The sequence below is a fragment of the Coregonus clupeaformis genome, chromosome 7, assembly GCF_020615455.1.
Source record: "Coregonus clupeaformis isolate EN_2021a chromosome 7, ASM2061545v1, whole genome shotgun sequence".
Classification (NCBI taxonomy): domain Eukaryota; kingdom Metazoa; phylum Chordata; class Actinopteri; order Salmoniformes; family Salmonidae; genus Coregonus; species Coregonus clupeaformis.
In genome coordinates this window covers 16292594-16310371 of record NC_059198.1, presented here as the reverse complement: position 1 = coordinate 16310371, position 17778 = coordinate 16292594, and the positions used below count along the sequence as shown (strand labels likewise).

The window sequence follows — 17778 nt, the reverse complement described above, 5'->3', positions numbered from 1 at the left end:
TATGTGAGTATGGACACGGTGGTGTCCTGTGTGTTGTGTACTCGCTAGTTGCTGATTACCCTGTTTAGTAGCTTTGTGTGTTTTTTGGGAAAGGGGGGTTTAAGCTAGATGCCCTTGGGCGTACATTACCCGTAGGAAGAAATCTGTCTATAAACACCAGTTAGACCTGGAGCGGACCACCCACTGTATTTTTGTATGGTAGCAGTAGCCTAGCGGTTCTTCAGGCAGGCTAGATCAGTTTAGGGGGTTTTACACTATTGTTTCATTTCTTGGGTCCTGCTCAGCCCTTTTTCCCAAACCCTTACCGTGTGTTCATAAATAAACACTTTGTGTTTGACGGTAGTTCATGGTAGTTGTGTCTTATTTGTTCTCACTATTCCATGCCACACTTATAATTTACATGAATTTATGTTACGGGTCTCATGTCCATCCACCCTAGATGTTTAGAGCCACGGGGTTCGTAACATAAAGTGGGGGCTCGTCCGGGGATCCTATCTATCCCATGCTACTCATGTAAATTAGTTAGTGTCTGGTTCAGTGTTGAGCTTAGCAGCTGTAACTACCTGTTTTTTTGTGTGTTCAGTAGTCGACGGCTCGTGTTGCTAGTAGGATGGCTACTTTTGAGTTGGAGGCATTTTTGGAAAACCCTACGTGGGAGGTTTTTGATAATTGCCGTAGAGTGGATCTACAGGCTTTGGCTGACCACTTTTCTGTACCCATACCGAGGGGTTTAGTGAAAGCAGAAGTTAGGGAAGTAGTGTTAGCGATATTGTTAAACGAGCGAGTGCTTGAGTTACCGCCGCCTGAGTCTGCTGCTCCTGTAGGGGATGTGGTTGCTGTTCCTGTAAGCCCATCAGTGTCTGAGGACGAGGCTAAGGCTCCAGCCACATTGCCCGTTATGACCCACTCTCCCCACTGACTGACAGTGATGCCAGGATGGATGTCCGCCGACACGGCTCCAAATAGAGGCGGAAGAGCGGGCACAAATCAGGCAAGACAAGCTGGAGATGCGTAAAATGGAACTAGAGGCAGAACAGGAGACGCGTAAGATAGAACAGGAGACGCGTAAGCTAGAGGCAGAACAGGAGACGCGTAAGATGGAACTGGAGACGCGTAGGCTTGATCAAGAACTGGAGACGCGTAAGATGGAACTGGAGATGCGTAAAATGGAACTAGAGGCAGAAACAGCGAGGTTAGTCTCTGCTCATACTATGCCTGCTAGTGAGCCAGCCTCACCAGCGGTGTCGTCTGCTACATTTGATATTAGTAGACAGATCACCTTGGTACCTGTGTTTAGGGAGTCAGAGGTTGATTCCTATTTCAGTGTGTTTGAGCGTATAGCGGTAGCATTGAAATGGCCCGACGAGGTATGGTGCCTATTACTTCAGTGTAAGCTAACAGGTAAAGCCCAAGAGGTTCTGGCAGCGCTACCTCTTGAAGACAGTTTGAATTATGAGGTGGTCAAAGCTACTGTTCTTCGTGCCTATGAGCTTGTTCCTGAGGCATATCGACAGAGATTTAGGTCTCATAAAAGTCTCCTACTCAGACTTATGTGGAGTTTGCTAGAGACAAAGGAAATCTGTTTGACAAATGGCACAGTGCTAGTAAGGTAACTGATTTTAACTCTCTACGGGAGTTAATCTTGTTAGAAGAGTTTAAAAATTGTTTACCGGAACGCATTGTAGTTTATCTGAACGAACAGAAAGTATCCTCACTGTCGGAAGCGTCTGTATTGGCAGACGAGTTTGTGTTGACGATAAGAGCGTGTTTTCGGCTCGTACGGAGAGCCGGGCTGCGGAGTTGCTAACTTTTAATCCTAGTCGACCAGCAGTACATCCAGCACGCCAAAAGATGTGCGTCACTGTTTCTATTGTCATAAGGTGGGACATATAGTTAATGATTGCTTTCTGCTAAAACGCAAACCGGGGATGCCTCAGCACGCCAGGCCGCCAACGGGTGTTGGGCTGATTCGCACGGTTGTAGGGCCGGAATCAAGACAGAAGCCTCATAGTGAATGTGGTTTGAAAGTCCCTGTCCCAGATCACAGTTATGAACCGTTCATTTTTGAGGGGTTTGTTTCTATATCAGATGATGAAGCGTCTCAGCGTCCAGTTAGAATCCTCAGAGATACTGGTGCGGCGCAGTCGTTCATACTAGCTGATGTGTTGCCCTTGTCCAGTAATACATATTGTGGTTCCAGTGTGTTAGTACAAGGAATTGAAATGGGTTTCGTCCCAGTGCCATTGCACTTTGTGAACGTACACTCTGAGTTAGTCAGTGGATTGTTCAGAGTGGGCGTATCGTCCTATGTTGCCAGTAAAAGGTGTGACATTTATAATGGGCAACGATATTGCCGGAGGAAAGGTAATACCCATATTGGAGGTATTGGATAAAAGTGACCAGTCTCTCTCCGAGGAGCTGGCACAGGGTTATCCAGATGTGTTCCCGCTTGTGCTGTCACACGTGCTCAAGCACGACAAGTGGGTGAAGTGGTAGATTTGTCAGACACGATTCTATTCAGAGAGTGTGACCCAGAGGATAGTTCGGGTGCTACCTCTGGTAAGCTGGTGCAGTCTGACCAACAGCCCAGAGAAAGGAAGAAGGATGTGGAACTTGTTGCTGAAGCAATACAGTTACCAGTTACTCGTGAGCAGCTGATCGCTAACCAACAGGTTGACATTAGCCTGGCTAAATGTTTTTCTAGTGTTGTCTCAAAAGACGAGCTAAAGAAGAAAAACATGGCATACTTCATTGATGGTAATCTCCTCATGCGTAAATGGACATCCCATGTTGACGCTGGCGGAGATTGGAATGCTGTTTACCAAATAGTGATTCCTACAGCCTTTCGACAAAATGTTTTATCCCTCGCTCATGATCACCAGTGGTCCGGACATCTGGGAGTCACCAAGACTTATGATCGTGTTTTGCGACATTTCTTTTGGCCTGGTTTAAAACAAGATGTGGCTCAGTTCTGTCGGACTTGCCACACCTGTCAAGTAGTTGGGAAACCGAACCAGGTTATTTCCCCCGCGCCTCTTTGTCCCATACCGGCCATAGGTGAACCATTCGAACATGTGATGGTTGATTGTGTTGGACCATTACCAAAAACAAAATCTGGTAACCAGTTTATGTTGACAATTATGTGTGTGGCCGCCAGGTACCCAGAGGCCATTCCTCTGCGAAGAGGGGTTGGATAATGTGTTGGCAGAAGCTTTGTCTCGTGTTTGATGATCTAGGTTTTTTTTGTTATCCCGATAGGATGATTTGTGAATTTGGGTGTTGTGATGGTACGTGTCGCAAACCATTGTGGTTTGCTCTTTTAAGGGTGGGAGTGTTACGGATACAGGTATCCTGTGTTTTTGTGTGTTTCTCTCCTTCTGCCCTAATCACAGGTGTCCTGTATGTTCCTGATTGGTGGTCGTTGAGGTGTCTGCTGATTGGACCAATCAGTGAACATTCCTGTGAATAGCACCACCTGTTATTCGTTTGTTCAATCACACATCCCATTTTATAAAAACCAGACTTGTGTTTGTTGAGAGGGAGAGACTTTTTGCCATATGTGAGTATGGACACGGTGGTGTCCTGTGTGTTGTGTACTCGCTAGTTGCTGATTACCCTGTTTAGTAGCTTTGTGTGTTTTTTTGGGAAAGGGGGTTTAAGCTAGATGCCCTTGGGCGTACATTACCCGTAGGAAGAAATCTGTCTATAAACACCAGTTAGACCTGGAGCGGACCACCCACTGTATTTTTGTATGGTAGCAGTAGCCTAGCGGTTCTTCAGGCAGGCTAGATCAGTTTAGGGGTTTTACACTATTGTTTCATTTCTTGGGTCCTGCTCAGCCCTTTTTCCCAAACCCTTACCGTGTGTTCATAAATAAACACTTTGTGTTTGACGGTAGTTCATGGTAGTTGTGTCTTATTTGTTCTCACTATTCCATGCCACACTTATAATTTACATGAATTTATGTTACGGGTCTCATGTCCATCCACCCTAGATGTTTAGAGCCACGGGGTTCGTAACAGGACCGCAGCCATGGCAGGTTAGTTCAACGGATTTCTACACACACTGGTTCACTTCAACTACTTCTGTAGTAACCTGCTGTAAAAAATATATATTCCCAGGGGCAGTAGATTAAATCCTACTGCAAATGGGGCTGCAGTGCTCATCAAGTTCAAAGCCATTTGTCTAAACACTGACACAGAGAGAGGGAGAGTGGTCATTTCTATTGGACTGTAAAGAACAAGGAGTTCAGAGGAAAAACCAGCGAGACACAGAGAGAAAGAGGGGAGAGGGAGGGAGGAAAGAAGGATAAAAGACAATTCCAAACAGAGGGTGTAGTACCATTGAGGAGGAAGGGCGGCTCTCTACCCCCCTCTGGCATCTCTTCATCGTCTGAGCTGGCAGCCTCCTCAGCATCACCAGGATTCAGCTTCTGGCCCCGTCCTGTCAGGGAAAAACTCTGCATGAACACTTTGGAGTAGGATGAAGTTGCCCCTAGACGCTGATCTTGAGTAAGTTTCACATTGTTCCCACTAACGGTTAAGGTTAGGATTGGGGGACATCCGATCCTCGTTTGTTAAGTCAAATGACACTGCTGGTCCTGCTCACACTGCCCTACCCTATGCTTTGACTTCTTTCTCCCCTCTCTCCAGATGAAATCTTGCGACTTGTGACAGCCGGCCGCCCAACAACCTGCCCGCTTGACCCTATCCCCTCCTCTCTTCTCCAGACCATTTCCGGAGACCTTCTCCCTTACCTCACCTCGCTCATCAACTCATCCTTGACCGCTGGCTATGTCCCTTCCGTCTTCAAGAGAGCGAGAGTTGCACCCCTTCTCAAAAAACCTACACTCGATCCCTCCGATGTCAACAACTACAGACCAGTATCCCTTCTTTCTTTTCTCTCCAAAACTCTTGAGCGTGCCGTCTTTAGCCAACTCTCTTGCTATCTCTCTCAGAATGACCTTCTTGATCCAAACCAGTCAGGTTTCAAGACTGGTCATTCAACTGAGACTGCTCTTCTCTGTGTCACGGAGGCTCTCCGCACTGCTAATGCTAACTCTCTCTCCTCTGCTCTTGTCCTTCTAGACCTGTCTGCTGCCTTTGATACTGTGAACCATCAAATCCTCCTCTCCACCCTCTCCGGCGCGGCTCACTCCTGGATTGCGTCCTACCTGACAGGTCGCTCCTACCAAGTGGCGTGGCGAGAATCTGTCTCCGCACCACGTGCTCTCACCACGGGTGTCCCCCAGGGCTCAGTTCTAGGCCCTCTCCTATTCTCGCTATACATCAAGTCACTTGGCTCTGTCATATCTTCACATGGCCTCTCCTATCATTGCTACGCAGACGACACACAACTAATCTTCTCCTTTCCCCCTTCTGATAACCAGGTGGCGAATCGCATCTCTGCATGTCTGGCAGACATATCAGTGTGGATGACGGATCACCACCTCAAGCTGAACCTCGGCAAGACGGAGCTGCTCTTCCTCCCTGGGAAGGACTGCCCGTTCCATGATCTCGCCATCACGGTTGACAACTCCGCTGTGTCCTCCTCCCAGAGTGCAAAGAGCCTTGGCGTGACCCTGGACAACACCCTGTCATTCTCCGCTAACATCAAGGCGGTGACCCGATCCTGTAGGTTCATGCTCTACAACATTCGGAGAGTACGACCCTGCCTTACACAGGAAGCGGCACAGGTCCTAATCCAGGCACTTGTCATCTCCCGTCTGGATTACTGCAACTCACTGTTGGCTGGGCTCCCTGCCTGTGCCATTAAACCCCTACAACTCATCCAGAATGCTGCAGCCCGTCTGGTGTTCAACCTTCCCAAGTTCTCTCACGTCACCCCGCTCCTCCGCACACTCCACTGGCTTCCAGTTGAAGCTCACATCTGCTACAAGACCATGGTGCTTGCCTACGGAGCTGTGAGGGGAAGGGCACCTCCGTACCTTCAGGCTCTGATCAGTCCCTACACCCAAACGAGGGCATTGCGTTCATCCACCTCAGGCCTGCTGGCTCCCCTACCTCTGCGGAAGCACAGTTCCCGCTCAGCCCAGTCAAAACTGTTCGCTGCTCTGGCACCGAACAAGCTCCCTCATGATGCCAGGACAGCGGAGTCACTCACCACCTTCCGGAGACACTTGAAACCCCACCTCTTTAAGGAATATCTGGGATAGGATAAAGTAATCCTTCTACCCCCCCCCTTACCCCACCCCCCCCCAAAAAAAAATATATATATTGTAAAGTGGTTATCCCACTGGCTATAAGGTGAATGCACCAATTTGTAAGTCGCTCTGGATAAGAGCGTCTGCTAAATGACATAAATGTAAAAATGTAAATGTGGGGAGAGGAAGCTGATCCTTGATCTGTACCTATGAGAAACTGCGCCCCGGAGCGAACAATTCACATTCAGCTGACCCAGAGAATGCCTGAACGAAACTCAGTGCCTGTAATGGTGTTATGGTGTCTTCACAAAGTGATGCCTCAAACTAATGGGTCCATAATGCAATAGCCTGCGTGAGTAAGGCAATTATACAGCGTTACACGGCACCGTATAACCATTTATACTCCAAGAAAATACATTTCTGAACGTAGAAAAATAACCAACAAGTCATTAACTATGATATTTGAAAATACATCAAATACATTGTGAATGAGGTCTTCATATGCCAGACATGAATCTTACCCCAGGAGTGAGAAGGTCCGGTCATTTGGGGACCAACACCGGGGATGCCTGCGTAGCCCACTGCTTCTTCCCACAGCTGGTGAGGCAGACGTGGGGGCCGAGCGGGATCCTCCATCCCTTCCTCCTCCAGCTCTGGTATCTGGGGCTGCTGTGGCTGGGGAAGCGCAGGGGGTGGAACCACCACCTCCTCCTGGCCCAATAAAAGGCATGCAGCTGGGCTGGGCGGGTCCTGGGGTGTCTCTGGGGGTGTGGTCTGGATGCAGAGGGCGGCGTTGGGTGTGAGGCCCAGGGATCGCAGGGACTTGGCCAGCTCCGCCTCCCCAAAGCGTTTCCGTGGGAACCCCTGGAGGAGGGAAAAGGAGGCCAGGGAGGGGTGGCGCCCGGAGATGTGTTCCATCACGCTGCGCAGAGGGGCGTCGGCCGGGAAGCGCTCCCGCATGGACTCCCCAGAGGGCAGCCTGATCTACAGGGAGAGACACATTTTAACATAACATAACAATGTCCATCTAACTAGGCTACACAATTCATGCACGCCTCTTCAATAAACCAATAGGGGTGGTCTCAAGTCAACAATCAAGACTGAAGTCTATCTATGCTCAGGGCTCAAAATTAATACAAAAAATATTGGTAAGACCGGTGTTTAGGAGCACAAGAAAATATATTTTAAGCAGGGTTCATTCAAACATTGGTAAGTCAAATTCAAGGACTTTCTGTGACTTTTTCAAGCACTTAATTGTAATTTTCAAGGACATCAATGTTATACAATTCTATAATGTATATCATTGTACATATAGGGCCTAATATAGAACCCCCCCCCCCCCACACAAGCAAAAAGTGTAAAAAATTATAATAAATAAATAGGCCATTACCACTAAGAATAATACAAATTGTAGGCCTTGCCAATGCGTTGATATTCAAATTATTATTACATTCTAAAATATGTGAGAATAATGTGGACACTGCCTGACTAAATTGATTGGATGCATGCATCGCAAATTTTCTTTAGCCTGTGTGGCCGCCGCAGGCACACATAATAAAGCTATGAATAGTGGAAGGATTTGTATGGAAATACAAATTGAAGCCAACATTAGATGTTGCCAGCAGCATACCACCCTGCATTCCACTGCTGGCTTGCCTCTGAAGCTAAGCAGGGTTGATCCTGGATGGGAGACCATATGCTTCTGGAAGTGGTGTTGGAGGGCCATATGAGGCACTCTTTCCTCTTGTAAAAAATAAATAAAAAAAATAATATCCCAATGCCCCAGGGCAGTGATTGGGGACATTACCCTGTGTAGGGTGCCGTCTTTCGGATGGGACATTAAAAACGGGTGTCCTGACTCTCTGTGGTCACTAAAGATCCCATAGCACTTATCGTAAGACTAGGGGCGTTAAAGTCCCCGGCCAGGACACCTGGGTTAATGCAGGGAAACTTAAATCCGTTCGACCTAATTTCTACCAGCATGTTAAATGTGCAACCAGAGGAAAAAAAAACTCTAGACCACCTTTACTCCACACACAGAGACGCAAACAAAGCTCTCCCTCGCCCTCCATTTGGCAAATCTGACCATAACTCTATCCTCCTGATTCCTGCTTATAAGCAAACACTAAAGCAGGAAGCACCAGTGACTCGGTTAATAAAAAAGTGGTCAGATGACGCAGATGCTAAGCTACAGTTTTGCTAGCACAGACTGGAACATGTTCCGGGATTATTCAGATAGCATTGAGGAGTACACCACATCAGTCACTGGCTTCATCAATAAGTGCATCGATGACGTCGTCCCCACAGTGACCATACGTACATAACCCAACCAGAAGCCATGGATTACAGGCAACATCCGCACTGAGCTAAAGGGTAGAGCTGCCTCTTTCAAGGAGCGGGACTCTAACCCGGACACTTATAAGAAATCCCGCTATGCCCTCCGACGAACCATCAAACAGGCAAAGAGTCAAAAAAGGACTAAGACTGAATCGTACTACACCGGCTCTGACGCTCGTTGGATGTGGCAGGGCTTGAAAACTATTACAGACTACAAAAGGGAAGCACAGCTGCGAGCTGCCCAGTGACACAAGCCTACCAGACGAGCTAAATCACTTCAATGCTCGCTTCGAGGCAAGCAACACTGAAGCATGCATGAGAGCACCAGCTGTTCCGGATGACTATGTGATCACGCTCTCCGTAGCCGATGTGAGTAAGACTTTTAAGCAGGTCAACATTCACAAGGCCGCAGGGCCAGACGGATTACCAGGACGTGTACCAAGACACTAGGCAAGGGTCTTCACTGACATTTTCAACATGTCCCTGACTGAGTCTGTAATACCAACATGTTTCAAGCAGACCACCATAGTCCCCGTGCCCAAGGACACTAAGATAACCTGCCTAAATGACTACCGACCCGTAGCACTGACGTCTGTAGCCATGAAGTGCTTTGAAAGGCTGGTCATGGCTCACATCAACACCATTATCCCAGAAACCCTAGACCCACTCCAATTTGCATACCGCCCCAACAGATCCACAGATGATGCAATCTCTATTGCACTCCACACTGCCCTTTCCCACCTGGACAAAAGGAACACCTACGTGAGAATGCTATTCATTGACTACAGCTCAGCATTCAACACCATAGTGCCCTCAAAGCTCATCACTAAGCTAAGGATCCTGGGACTAAACACCTCAATCTGCAACTGGATCCTGGACTTCCTGACGGGCCGCCCCCAGGTGGTAAGGGTAGGTAACAACACATCTGCCACGCTGATCCTCAACACGGGGGCCCCTCAGGGGTGCGTGCTCAGTCCCCTCCTGTACTCCCTGTTCACCCATGACTGCATGGCCAGGCACGACTCCAACACCATCATTAAGTTTGCCGACGACCCAACAGTGGTAGGCCTGATCACCGACAACGATGAGACAGCCTATAGGGAGGAGGTCAGAGACCTGGCCGTGTGGTGCCAGGATAACAACCTCTCCCTCAACGTGACCAAGACAAAGGAGATGATTGTGGACTACAGGAAAAAAAAGAGGACTGAGCATGCCCCCATTCTCATCGACGGGGTTGTAGTGGAATAGGTTGAGAGCTTCAAGTTCCTTGGTGTCCACATCACCAACGAACTATCATGGTCCAAACACACCAAGACAGTCGTGAAGAGGGCACGACAAAGCCTATTCCCCCTCAGGAGACTGAAAAGATTTGGCATGGGTCCACAGATCCTCAAAAAGTTCTACAGCTGCACCATCGAGAGCATCCTGACTGGTTGCATCACCGCCTGGTATGGCAACTGCTCGGCCTCCGACCGCAAGGCACTACAGAGGGTAGTGCGTACGGCCCAGTACATCACTGGGGCCAAGCTTCCTGCCATCCAGGACCTCTATACCAGGCGGTGTCAGAGGAAGGCCCTCAAAATTGTCAAAGACTCCAGCCACCCTAGTCATAGACTGTTCTCTCTGCTACCGCACGGCAAGCGGTACCGGAGCGCCAAGTCTAGGTCCAAAAAGCCTCTCAACAGCTTCTACCCCCAAGCCATAAGACTCCTGAACAGCTAATCATGGCTACTCTGACTATTTGCACCCCCACCCCATCTTTTTACGCTGCTGCTACTCTGTTAATTATAAAGGAAAAAAAGTGGTCCTCTGTAGCTCAGCTGGTAGAGCACGGCGCTTGTAATGCCAAGGTAGTGGGTTCGATCCCCGGGACCACCCATACACAAAAATGTATGCACGCATGACTGTAAGTCGCTTTGGATAAAAGCGTCTGCTAAATGGCATATTATATTATTATTAATTATTTATGCATAGTCACTTTAACTCTACCCACATGTACATATTACCTCAACTAGCCGGTGCCCCCGCACATTGACTCTGCACCGGTACCCCCCTGTATATAGCCTCCCTACTGTTATTTTATTTGACTTCTGCTCTTTTTTTCTCAACACTTTTTTGTTGTTGTCGTTTTATTTTACTTTTTTATTAAGAAATAAATGCATTGTTGGTTAAGGGCTGTAAGTAAGCATTTCACGGTAATGTCTACTGTTGTATTCGGCGCATGTGGCAAATACAATTTGATTTGATTTGAAATTCCCAATCTGGCCCTCATACCATACCATATCATGGCCACCTAATCATCCCCAGCTTCCAATTGGCTCATTCATCTCCTCTCCCCTTTAACTATTCCCCAGGTCATTGCTGTAAATGAGAATGTGTTCTCAGTCAACTTACCGGGTAAAAGAGAAAAAAAATGTATCCTCATAATAAGCGCACATGGTTTTACCGCAACAGAGTAGCACAACAGCCTTCAATTGAAGCGGCGGGAAACAAACAAAAGTGGCCACATTTCTCACAACAACAGTTCAATAATGAAATCACGGAAAATCATAAAAGGGAGCAGGAGAACTTATAAATTGCCTACATTAATTACAAGGACTTTTTAAGCACCAAATTGAAAAAAGTTCAGATTTTCAAGGTAGGCCTATTACAGTACTTGAATTTCTGAGCTCCAAATTCAAGTAGGCTTTGTTAAGCCCCTTGTATTGTTTAAAATTGCAGGTGTAAGTAACATGGGGGGAAACAATTATTTGTCATGTTATTTCATTACCAGATCATATTGTGAAAAAGTGTTGGTCCCATTTTTCATGAGCTGAAATAAAAGATCCCAGAAATGTTCCATACGCACAAAAAGCTTATTTCTCTAAAATGTTGTGCACAAATTTGTTTACATCCCTGTTAGTGAGCATTTCTCCTTTGCCAAGATAATCCATCCACCTGACAGGTGTGGCATATCAAGAAGCTGATTAAACAGCATGATCATTACACAGGTGCACCTTGTGCTGGGGACAATAAAAGGCCTCTCTAAAATGTGCAGTTTTGTCACACAACACATTCATATTTTTGTTCAGTATAATTTGTTGTCATTATATGCAGAATAATTAATAGGAAAAGTATTGGGTGTTGCGCAATAGTCTATCCTACACAATTGCACATAGTAGACTCAGTGTCCAATCTGAGGCACAAAAACTTATGAAAACATGAACACATTACCTTGATGCTTTCTCTGTTGAATCTAATGAGACCCTGCTGTAAATCAAGCAGACAGATGATCAACATCAATTCGCTAGGGATATTAGATCCAACATGGAACCAGGTACAACTGTCACTGGCATAACGAATGAGACACTAAAATATTCTGGACATTCCTCGCAAACACCTTTTTTCCAGCACTTGGGCTGTTGTTGCATCGCATGCGCTATCACAACAGCTGTTAGTCAATTGACTGTCATTTGGAAAGTTCCTTCCTGGATCAGATGATGTGTGAAAATATCAAGGCTTAACTATTCAGCTGGACACCAAATGCGCATGTTTTGGATTTGTGAGCCCCCCGTAACATAAGGAGACACAAAATGTTACATAGTTACCCTACATTTCTGAGATCTCTATACAAAAAACCTGTCTAACATCTAGATCCAGGATTCTTACAGGGTTAAAGTTCAATGTCTAATTTAACTGATTAATGCTTAATATATGATATAATGACAACTTACACTACCATAAATGCAAGGACAGAAGTAATGTTTTATGTCACACGATTTTTGACAAATCCATCAAGACATCAACCATGATAAAGGGTTAAACATAGGTTTTTAATCAACTCGTGAATTTAATTGAATATAGCTATGCACCCCCCTTATATCTTAAAGTAATTACATGATTATTTTTTTTTGACGACATGCAAGAGATCAGTCATTCAATCATTCCTATGATCATTGATCTCTGGAGGCAGTTGCACCAGTTGTGCGTAAAAACATAAGTTGGTATTAAATGGTAGGTTGGTCGTAGCTACGTCCGACGTTGTGATTAGAATTTACACCTGTTGCACCAAACATTAAAAAAACATATATAGACTAGTTGTAGCTACATTTTATGCTTCATAATGGTTGCTAGGCAGCGCCCATTACTAAGCTGTTAACATCCTCATAGCAGTTCTAAACTTTGCGAGGCAGGTCACTTTGCCCATCACTTCGCATAGCCCACCACTATGCATGCACGTTTTGTTAACCACAACTGGATGGATCCATAAAGAATTACTGTGGGAATAAAAATCACTGAATGACGAATATATTGCTAATGAACTTTAAGGCATGTATCAAATTGTTGCTTATTGAAACTTCCAAAGTCTTCCAACCGTTATAATAAATGTAAAGCAATATCGGTGTGGTCAACTGGATGATAATTTAATTTGGGACAGCCTGCTTTGATACTAGCATGGGGACTCATCTTGATAAATTAAAATCAATCAATGTAGTGATTCCTATGTTGTTGATGTAAAGAATATTTGTTGGTCCGTGGTGTGTAATGAGGAGCGAACAGACGTTGCACTTGACACATTTATGAGATTGCTTATCCCAGTTACTAATAAGCATGCACCCATTAAGAAAATGACTGTAAAAACTGTTAAATCACCGTGGATTGATGAGGAATTGAAAAATGGTATGGTTGAGAGGGATGAGGCAAAAGGAATGGCATATAAGTCTGGCTGCACAACCGATTGGCAAACGTACTGCAAATTGAGAAATCATGTGACTAAACTGAATAAAAAGAAGAAGAAACTACACTATGAAACAAAGATAAATGACATAAAGAATGATAGTAAAAAGCTTTGGAGCACCTTCAATGACATTTTGGGAAAAAAGGCAAACTCAGCTCCATAATTAATTGAATCAGATGGCTCATTCATTACAAAACCGACTGATATTGCCAACTTCTTTAATGATTTTTTCATTAGCATGATTAGCAAACTTAGCCATGACATGCCAACAACAAACGCTGACACTACACATCCAAGTATATCTGACCAAATTATGAAAGACAAGAATTGAAATTTTGAATTCCGTAAAGTGAGTGTGGAAGAGGTGAAAAATTACTGTTGTCTATCAACAATGACAAGCCACCGGGGTCCGACAACTTGGATGGAAAATTACTGAGGATAATAGCGGACGACATTGCCACTCCTATTTGCCATACCTTCAATTTAAGCCTACTAGAAAGTGTGTGCCCTCAGGCCTGGAGGGAAGTAAAAGTCATTCCGCTACCTAAGAATAGTAAAGCCCCCTTTACTGGCTCAAATAGCCAACCAATCAGTCTGTTACCAACCCTTAGTAAAGTTTTACAGTAAACAAATTGACAACAGACTTTCAGCACGCTTATAGGGAAGGACATTCAACAAGCACAGCACTTACACAAATGTCTGATGATTGGCTGAGAGAAATTGATGATAAAAAGATTGTGGGGGCTGTTTTGTTAGACTTCAGTGTGGCTTTTGATAATTATCGATCATAGTCTGCTGCTGGAAAAATGTGCGTGTTATGGCTTTACACCCCATGCTATATTGTAGATAAAGAGTTACCTGTCTAACAGAACACAGACGGTGTTCTTTAATGGAAGCCTCTCCAACAAAATCCAGGTAAAATCAGGAATTCCCCAGGGCAGCTGTCTAGGCCCCTTACTTTTTTACTAACGACATGCCACTGGCTTTGATTAAAGCCAGTGTGTCTATGTATGCGGATGACTCAACACTATACACGTCAGCTACTACAGCGACTGAAATGACTGCAACACTTCACAAAGAGCTGCAGCTAGTTTCAGAATGGGTGGCAAGGAATATGTTAGTCCTAAATATTTCAAAAACTAAAAGCATTGTATTTGGGACAAATCATTTACTAAACCCTAAACCTCAACTAAATCTTGTAATAAATAATGTGGAAATTGAGCAGGTTGAGGTGACTAAACTGCTTGGAGTAACCCTGGATTGTAAACTGTCATGATCAAAACATATTGATACAACAGTAGCTAAGATGGGGAGAAGTCTGTCCATAATAAAGTGCTGCTCTACCTTCTTAACAGCACTATCAACAAGGCAGGTCCTACAGGCTCTAGTTTTGTCCCACCTGGACTACTGTTCAGTCGTGTGGTCAGGTGCCACAAAGAGGGACTTAGGAAAATTGCAATTGGCTCAGAACAGGGCAGCACGGGTGGCCCTTGGATGTACACAGAGAGCAAACATGAATAATATGCATGTCAGTCTCTCCTGGCTCAAAGTAGAGAAGAGATTGACTTCATCACTACTTGTATTTGTGAGAGGTATTGACATGTTGAAAGCACCGAGCTGTCTGTTTAAACAACTAGCACACAGCTCAGACACCCATGCATACCCCACAAGACATGCCACCAGAGGTCTCTTCACAGTCCCCAAGTCCAGAACTGACTATGGGAGGCGCACAGTACTACATAGAGCCATTACTATTCCACATCAGGTAACTGATCTAAGCAGTAGAATCAGATTTTAAAAAACTGATAAAAATACACCTTATGGAACAGCAGGGACTGTGAAGCAACACAAACATAGGCACAGACACATGCATACAAACACATGATAACATACAAACTATACACACATGTACACATGGATTTTGTGTTGTAGATATGTGGTAGTGGAGTATGGGCCTGAGGGCACACACTTAGTGTGTTGTTAATTCTGTAATGAATGTATTGTAATGTTTTTTTAAATTGTATAACTGCCTTAAATTTTGACAGACCCCAGGAAGAGTAGCTGCTGCCCTGCCAGCAGTTAATGGGGATCCATAATAAATACAAAAAATAATAATACAAATGTCAGATTTTTGTTTTCACAAAATCTCAGTTTGGATATTTGGTTACAACTAGGCTGGGAAATGTTAGCTAAATTGAGGTGTGTGCTTATGATCATTATTCTAGTTTGCTCATCTATTAGCAGGACTGATCAGGAAATGTTGCTAGCATGTTATGTAGCCTAACGTTAGTGACTTGTCTGGTAATGAATCAATGTGATTTTGTTTAACTAAATCCCCATCTTTTTGGTTAATTGACCTCTGGCTGGGAAAATAAGTGGAGGTGCAGCTCATCTATCACATATCAGAAACATTTAGCATGCTATAATGTAAGCTTAAATCAATAAGTGTATTATTTTGCTATTGACTCTGACATCTAGGCAACTCCAAAAGCCTGCGGAGGTTGTGAAATATGAACACGAGACTCGCATGCTTTTGAAAATATAGATTTCCATTATTTTCTATGCGTATCATGATGAAGATAATCACTCGGGAACAACGGTACAGCGAAGCCTAATCATCACAACAATTATTATCTGGGTGATTATTTTTCTTTTCTAGGCGCACTGGGGCTCTAGGTCGTAGAGCAAAATATTTAGAGCCCTGCCTATGCTGCTAGGCATACAGTGGCTTCAGAAAGTATTCATACCCCTTGACTTATTCCACATTTTGTTATTACAGCCTGAATAAAACATCTACACACAATACCCCATAATGACAAAGTGAAAACATGTTTTTTGATTATTTTCTTTCTCAAAATGTATTGAGAATGAAATACAGAAATATCAAAATTTACATAAGTATTCACAACCCTGAGTCAATACTTTGTAGAAGCACCTATGGCAGCGATTACAGCTGATCCTTTCTGGGTAAGTCTCTACGAGCTTTCCACACCTGGATTGTGCAACTTTTGCCCAATATTCTTTTCAAAATTATTCAAGCTTTGTCAAATTGGTTGTTGATGATTGCTAGACAACCATTTTTCGGGTCTTGCCATAGATATAAGTCAAAACTTTAACTTGGCCACTTTCACTGTCTTCTTGGTAAGTAACTCCAGTGTAGATTTGGCCATGTCTTTTAGGTTATTGTACTGCTGAAAGGTGAATTAATCTCCCAGTGTCTGGTGGAAAGCAGACTGAACCAGGTTTTCCTATAGGTTTTTGCCTGTGCTTAGCTCCATTCCATTTCTTTTTTATCCTGAAACACTCCCCAGTCCTTAACAATTACAAGCATACCCATAACACCACTATGTTTGAAAATATGGAGAGTGTTACAACTCAGTAATGTTTTGTATTGTATTTGTCCCATACATAACACTTTGTATTCTTGACAAAAAGTGAATTGCTTTGCTAAATTTTTTGCAGTATTACTTTAGTGCCTTGTTGCAAACAGGATGCATGTTTTGGAATATGTTTTACTCTGTACAGACTTCCTTTTCATTCTGTCAATTATGTTAGTGTTGTGGAGTAACTACAATGTTGTTGATCCATCCTCAGTTTTCTCCTATCACAGCCATTACACTCTGTAACTGTTTTAAAGTCACCATTGGCCTCATGGTGAAATCCCTGAGTGGTTTCCTTCCTCTCCGGCAACTGAGTTAGGAAGGACGCCTGTATCTTTGTAGTGACTGGGTGTATTGATACACCATCCAAGATTCACCATGCTCAAAGGGATATTCAATGTCTGTTTTGTTTATTACCCATCTACCAATAGGTGCCCTTCTTTGCGAGGCATTGGAAAACCTACCTGGTCTTTGTGGTGGAATCTGTGTTTGAAATTCAATGCTCGACTAATTGTATGTGTGGGGTACAGAGATGAGGTAGTCATTCAAAAATCATGTTAAACACTATTATTGCAGTCCATGTAACTTATTAAGCACATTTTTACTCCTGAACTTATTTAGGCTTGCCATAACAAAGGGGTTGAACACTTATTGACTCCAAGACATTTCAGCTTTTCATTTTTAATTAATTGGTAGAAATTTCAAAAAATTAAAATAATAATCCACTTTGACATTATGAGGTATTGTGTGTAGACCAGTGACAAAAAAATTCTCAATTTCATCCATTTTAAATTCAGGCTGTAACAACAAAATGTGGAAAAAGGGGTCTGAATACTTTCTCAAGGCACTGTATGTAAACATTGCCAGAGGAGGGTTCAGTCTCACCATGAGGATGCAGTTGTTGTCTACACTAGTCTGGACCGTACCCCCCAGCCTCTGGCCTTGGCTGCTGCCAGGGGGGGACGTGGTCTCAGTGGGGGCGCTCGGCTGGATCTTCTTCTCCTGTAAGCTCCTCCGGTCCTCAGCAATACGCTTCAGCACCAGCTCACGCTCCTGAGGTAACAACACATACGTCTCAGGGATGCCATGTCTGAGCGTGACATTTTAGCAAAAGGGCTGAATATATAATCTCAATCATTTGAATAAACCAATCTTCAGTGTAAATTGTGTCACTAGGCAGT

The 17778-nt window shown here is 44.4% G+C and overlaps 1 protein-coding gene across 2 annotated transcripts in view; it reads right to left on the bottom strand.

The window, feature by feature from the left end:
• LOC121569909 overlaps positions 1-17778 on the bottom strand; it is a 33638-nt gene that overhangs the window by 9453 nt on the left and 6407 nt on the right. For both annotated transcript variants that reach the window (XM_041881237.2, XM_041881238.2), the window contains exons 5-7: positions 17483-17650; positions 6685-7147; positions 4342-4443 (exon numbers count right to left, since the gene is read on the bottom strand). In XM_041881237.2, the coding sequence (XP_041737171.2) occupies positions 4342-4443; positions 6685-7147; positions 17483-17650 (733 nt within the window). The remainder of the gene's footprint in view (positions 1-4341; positions 4444-6684; positions 7148-17482; positions 17651-17778) is intronic.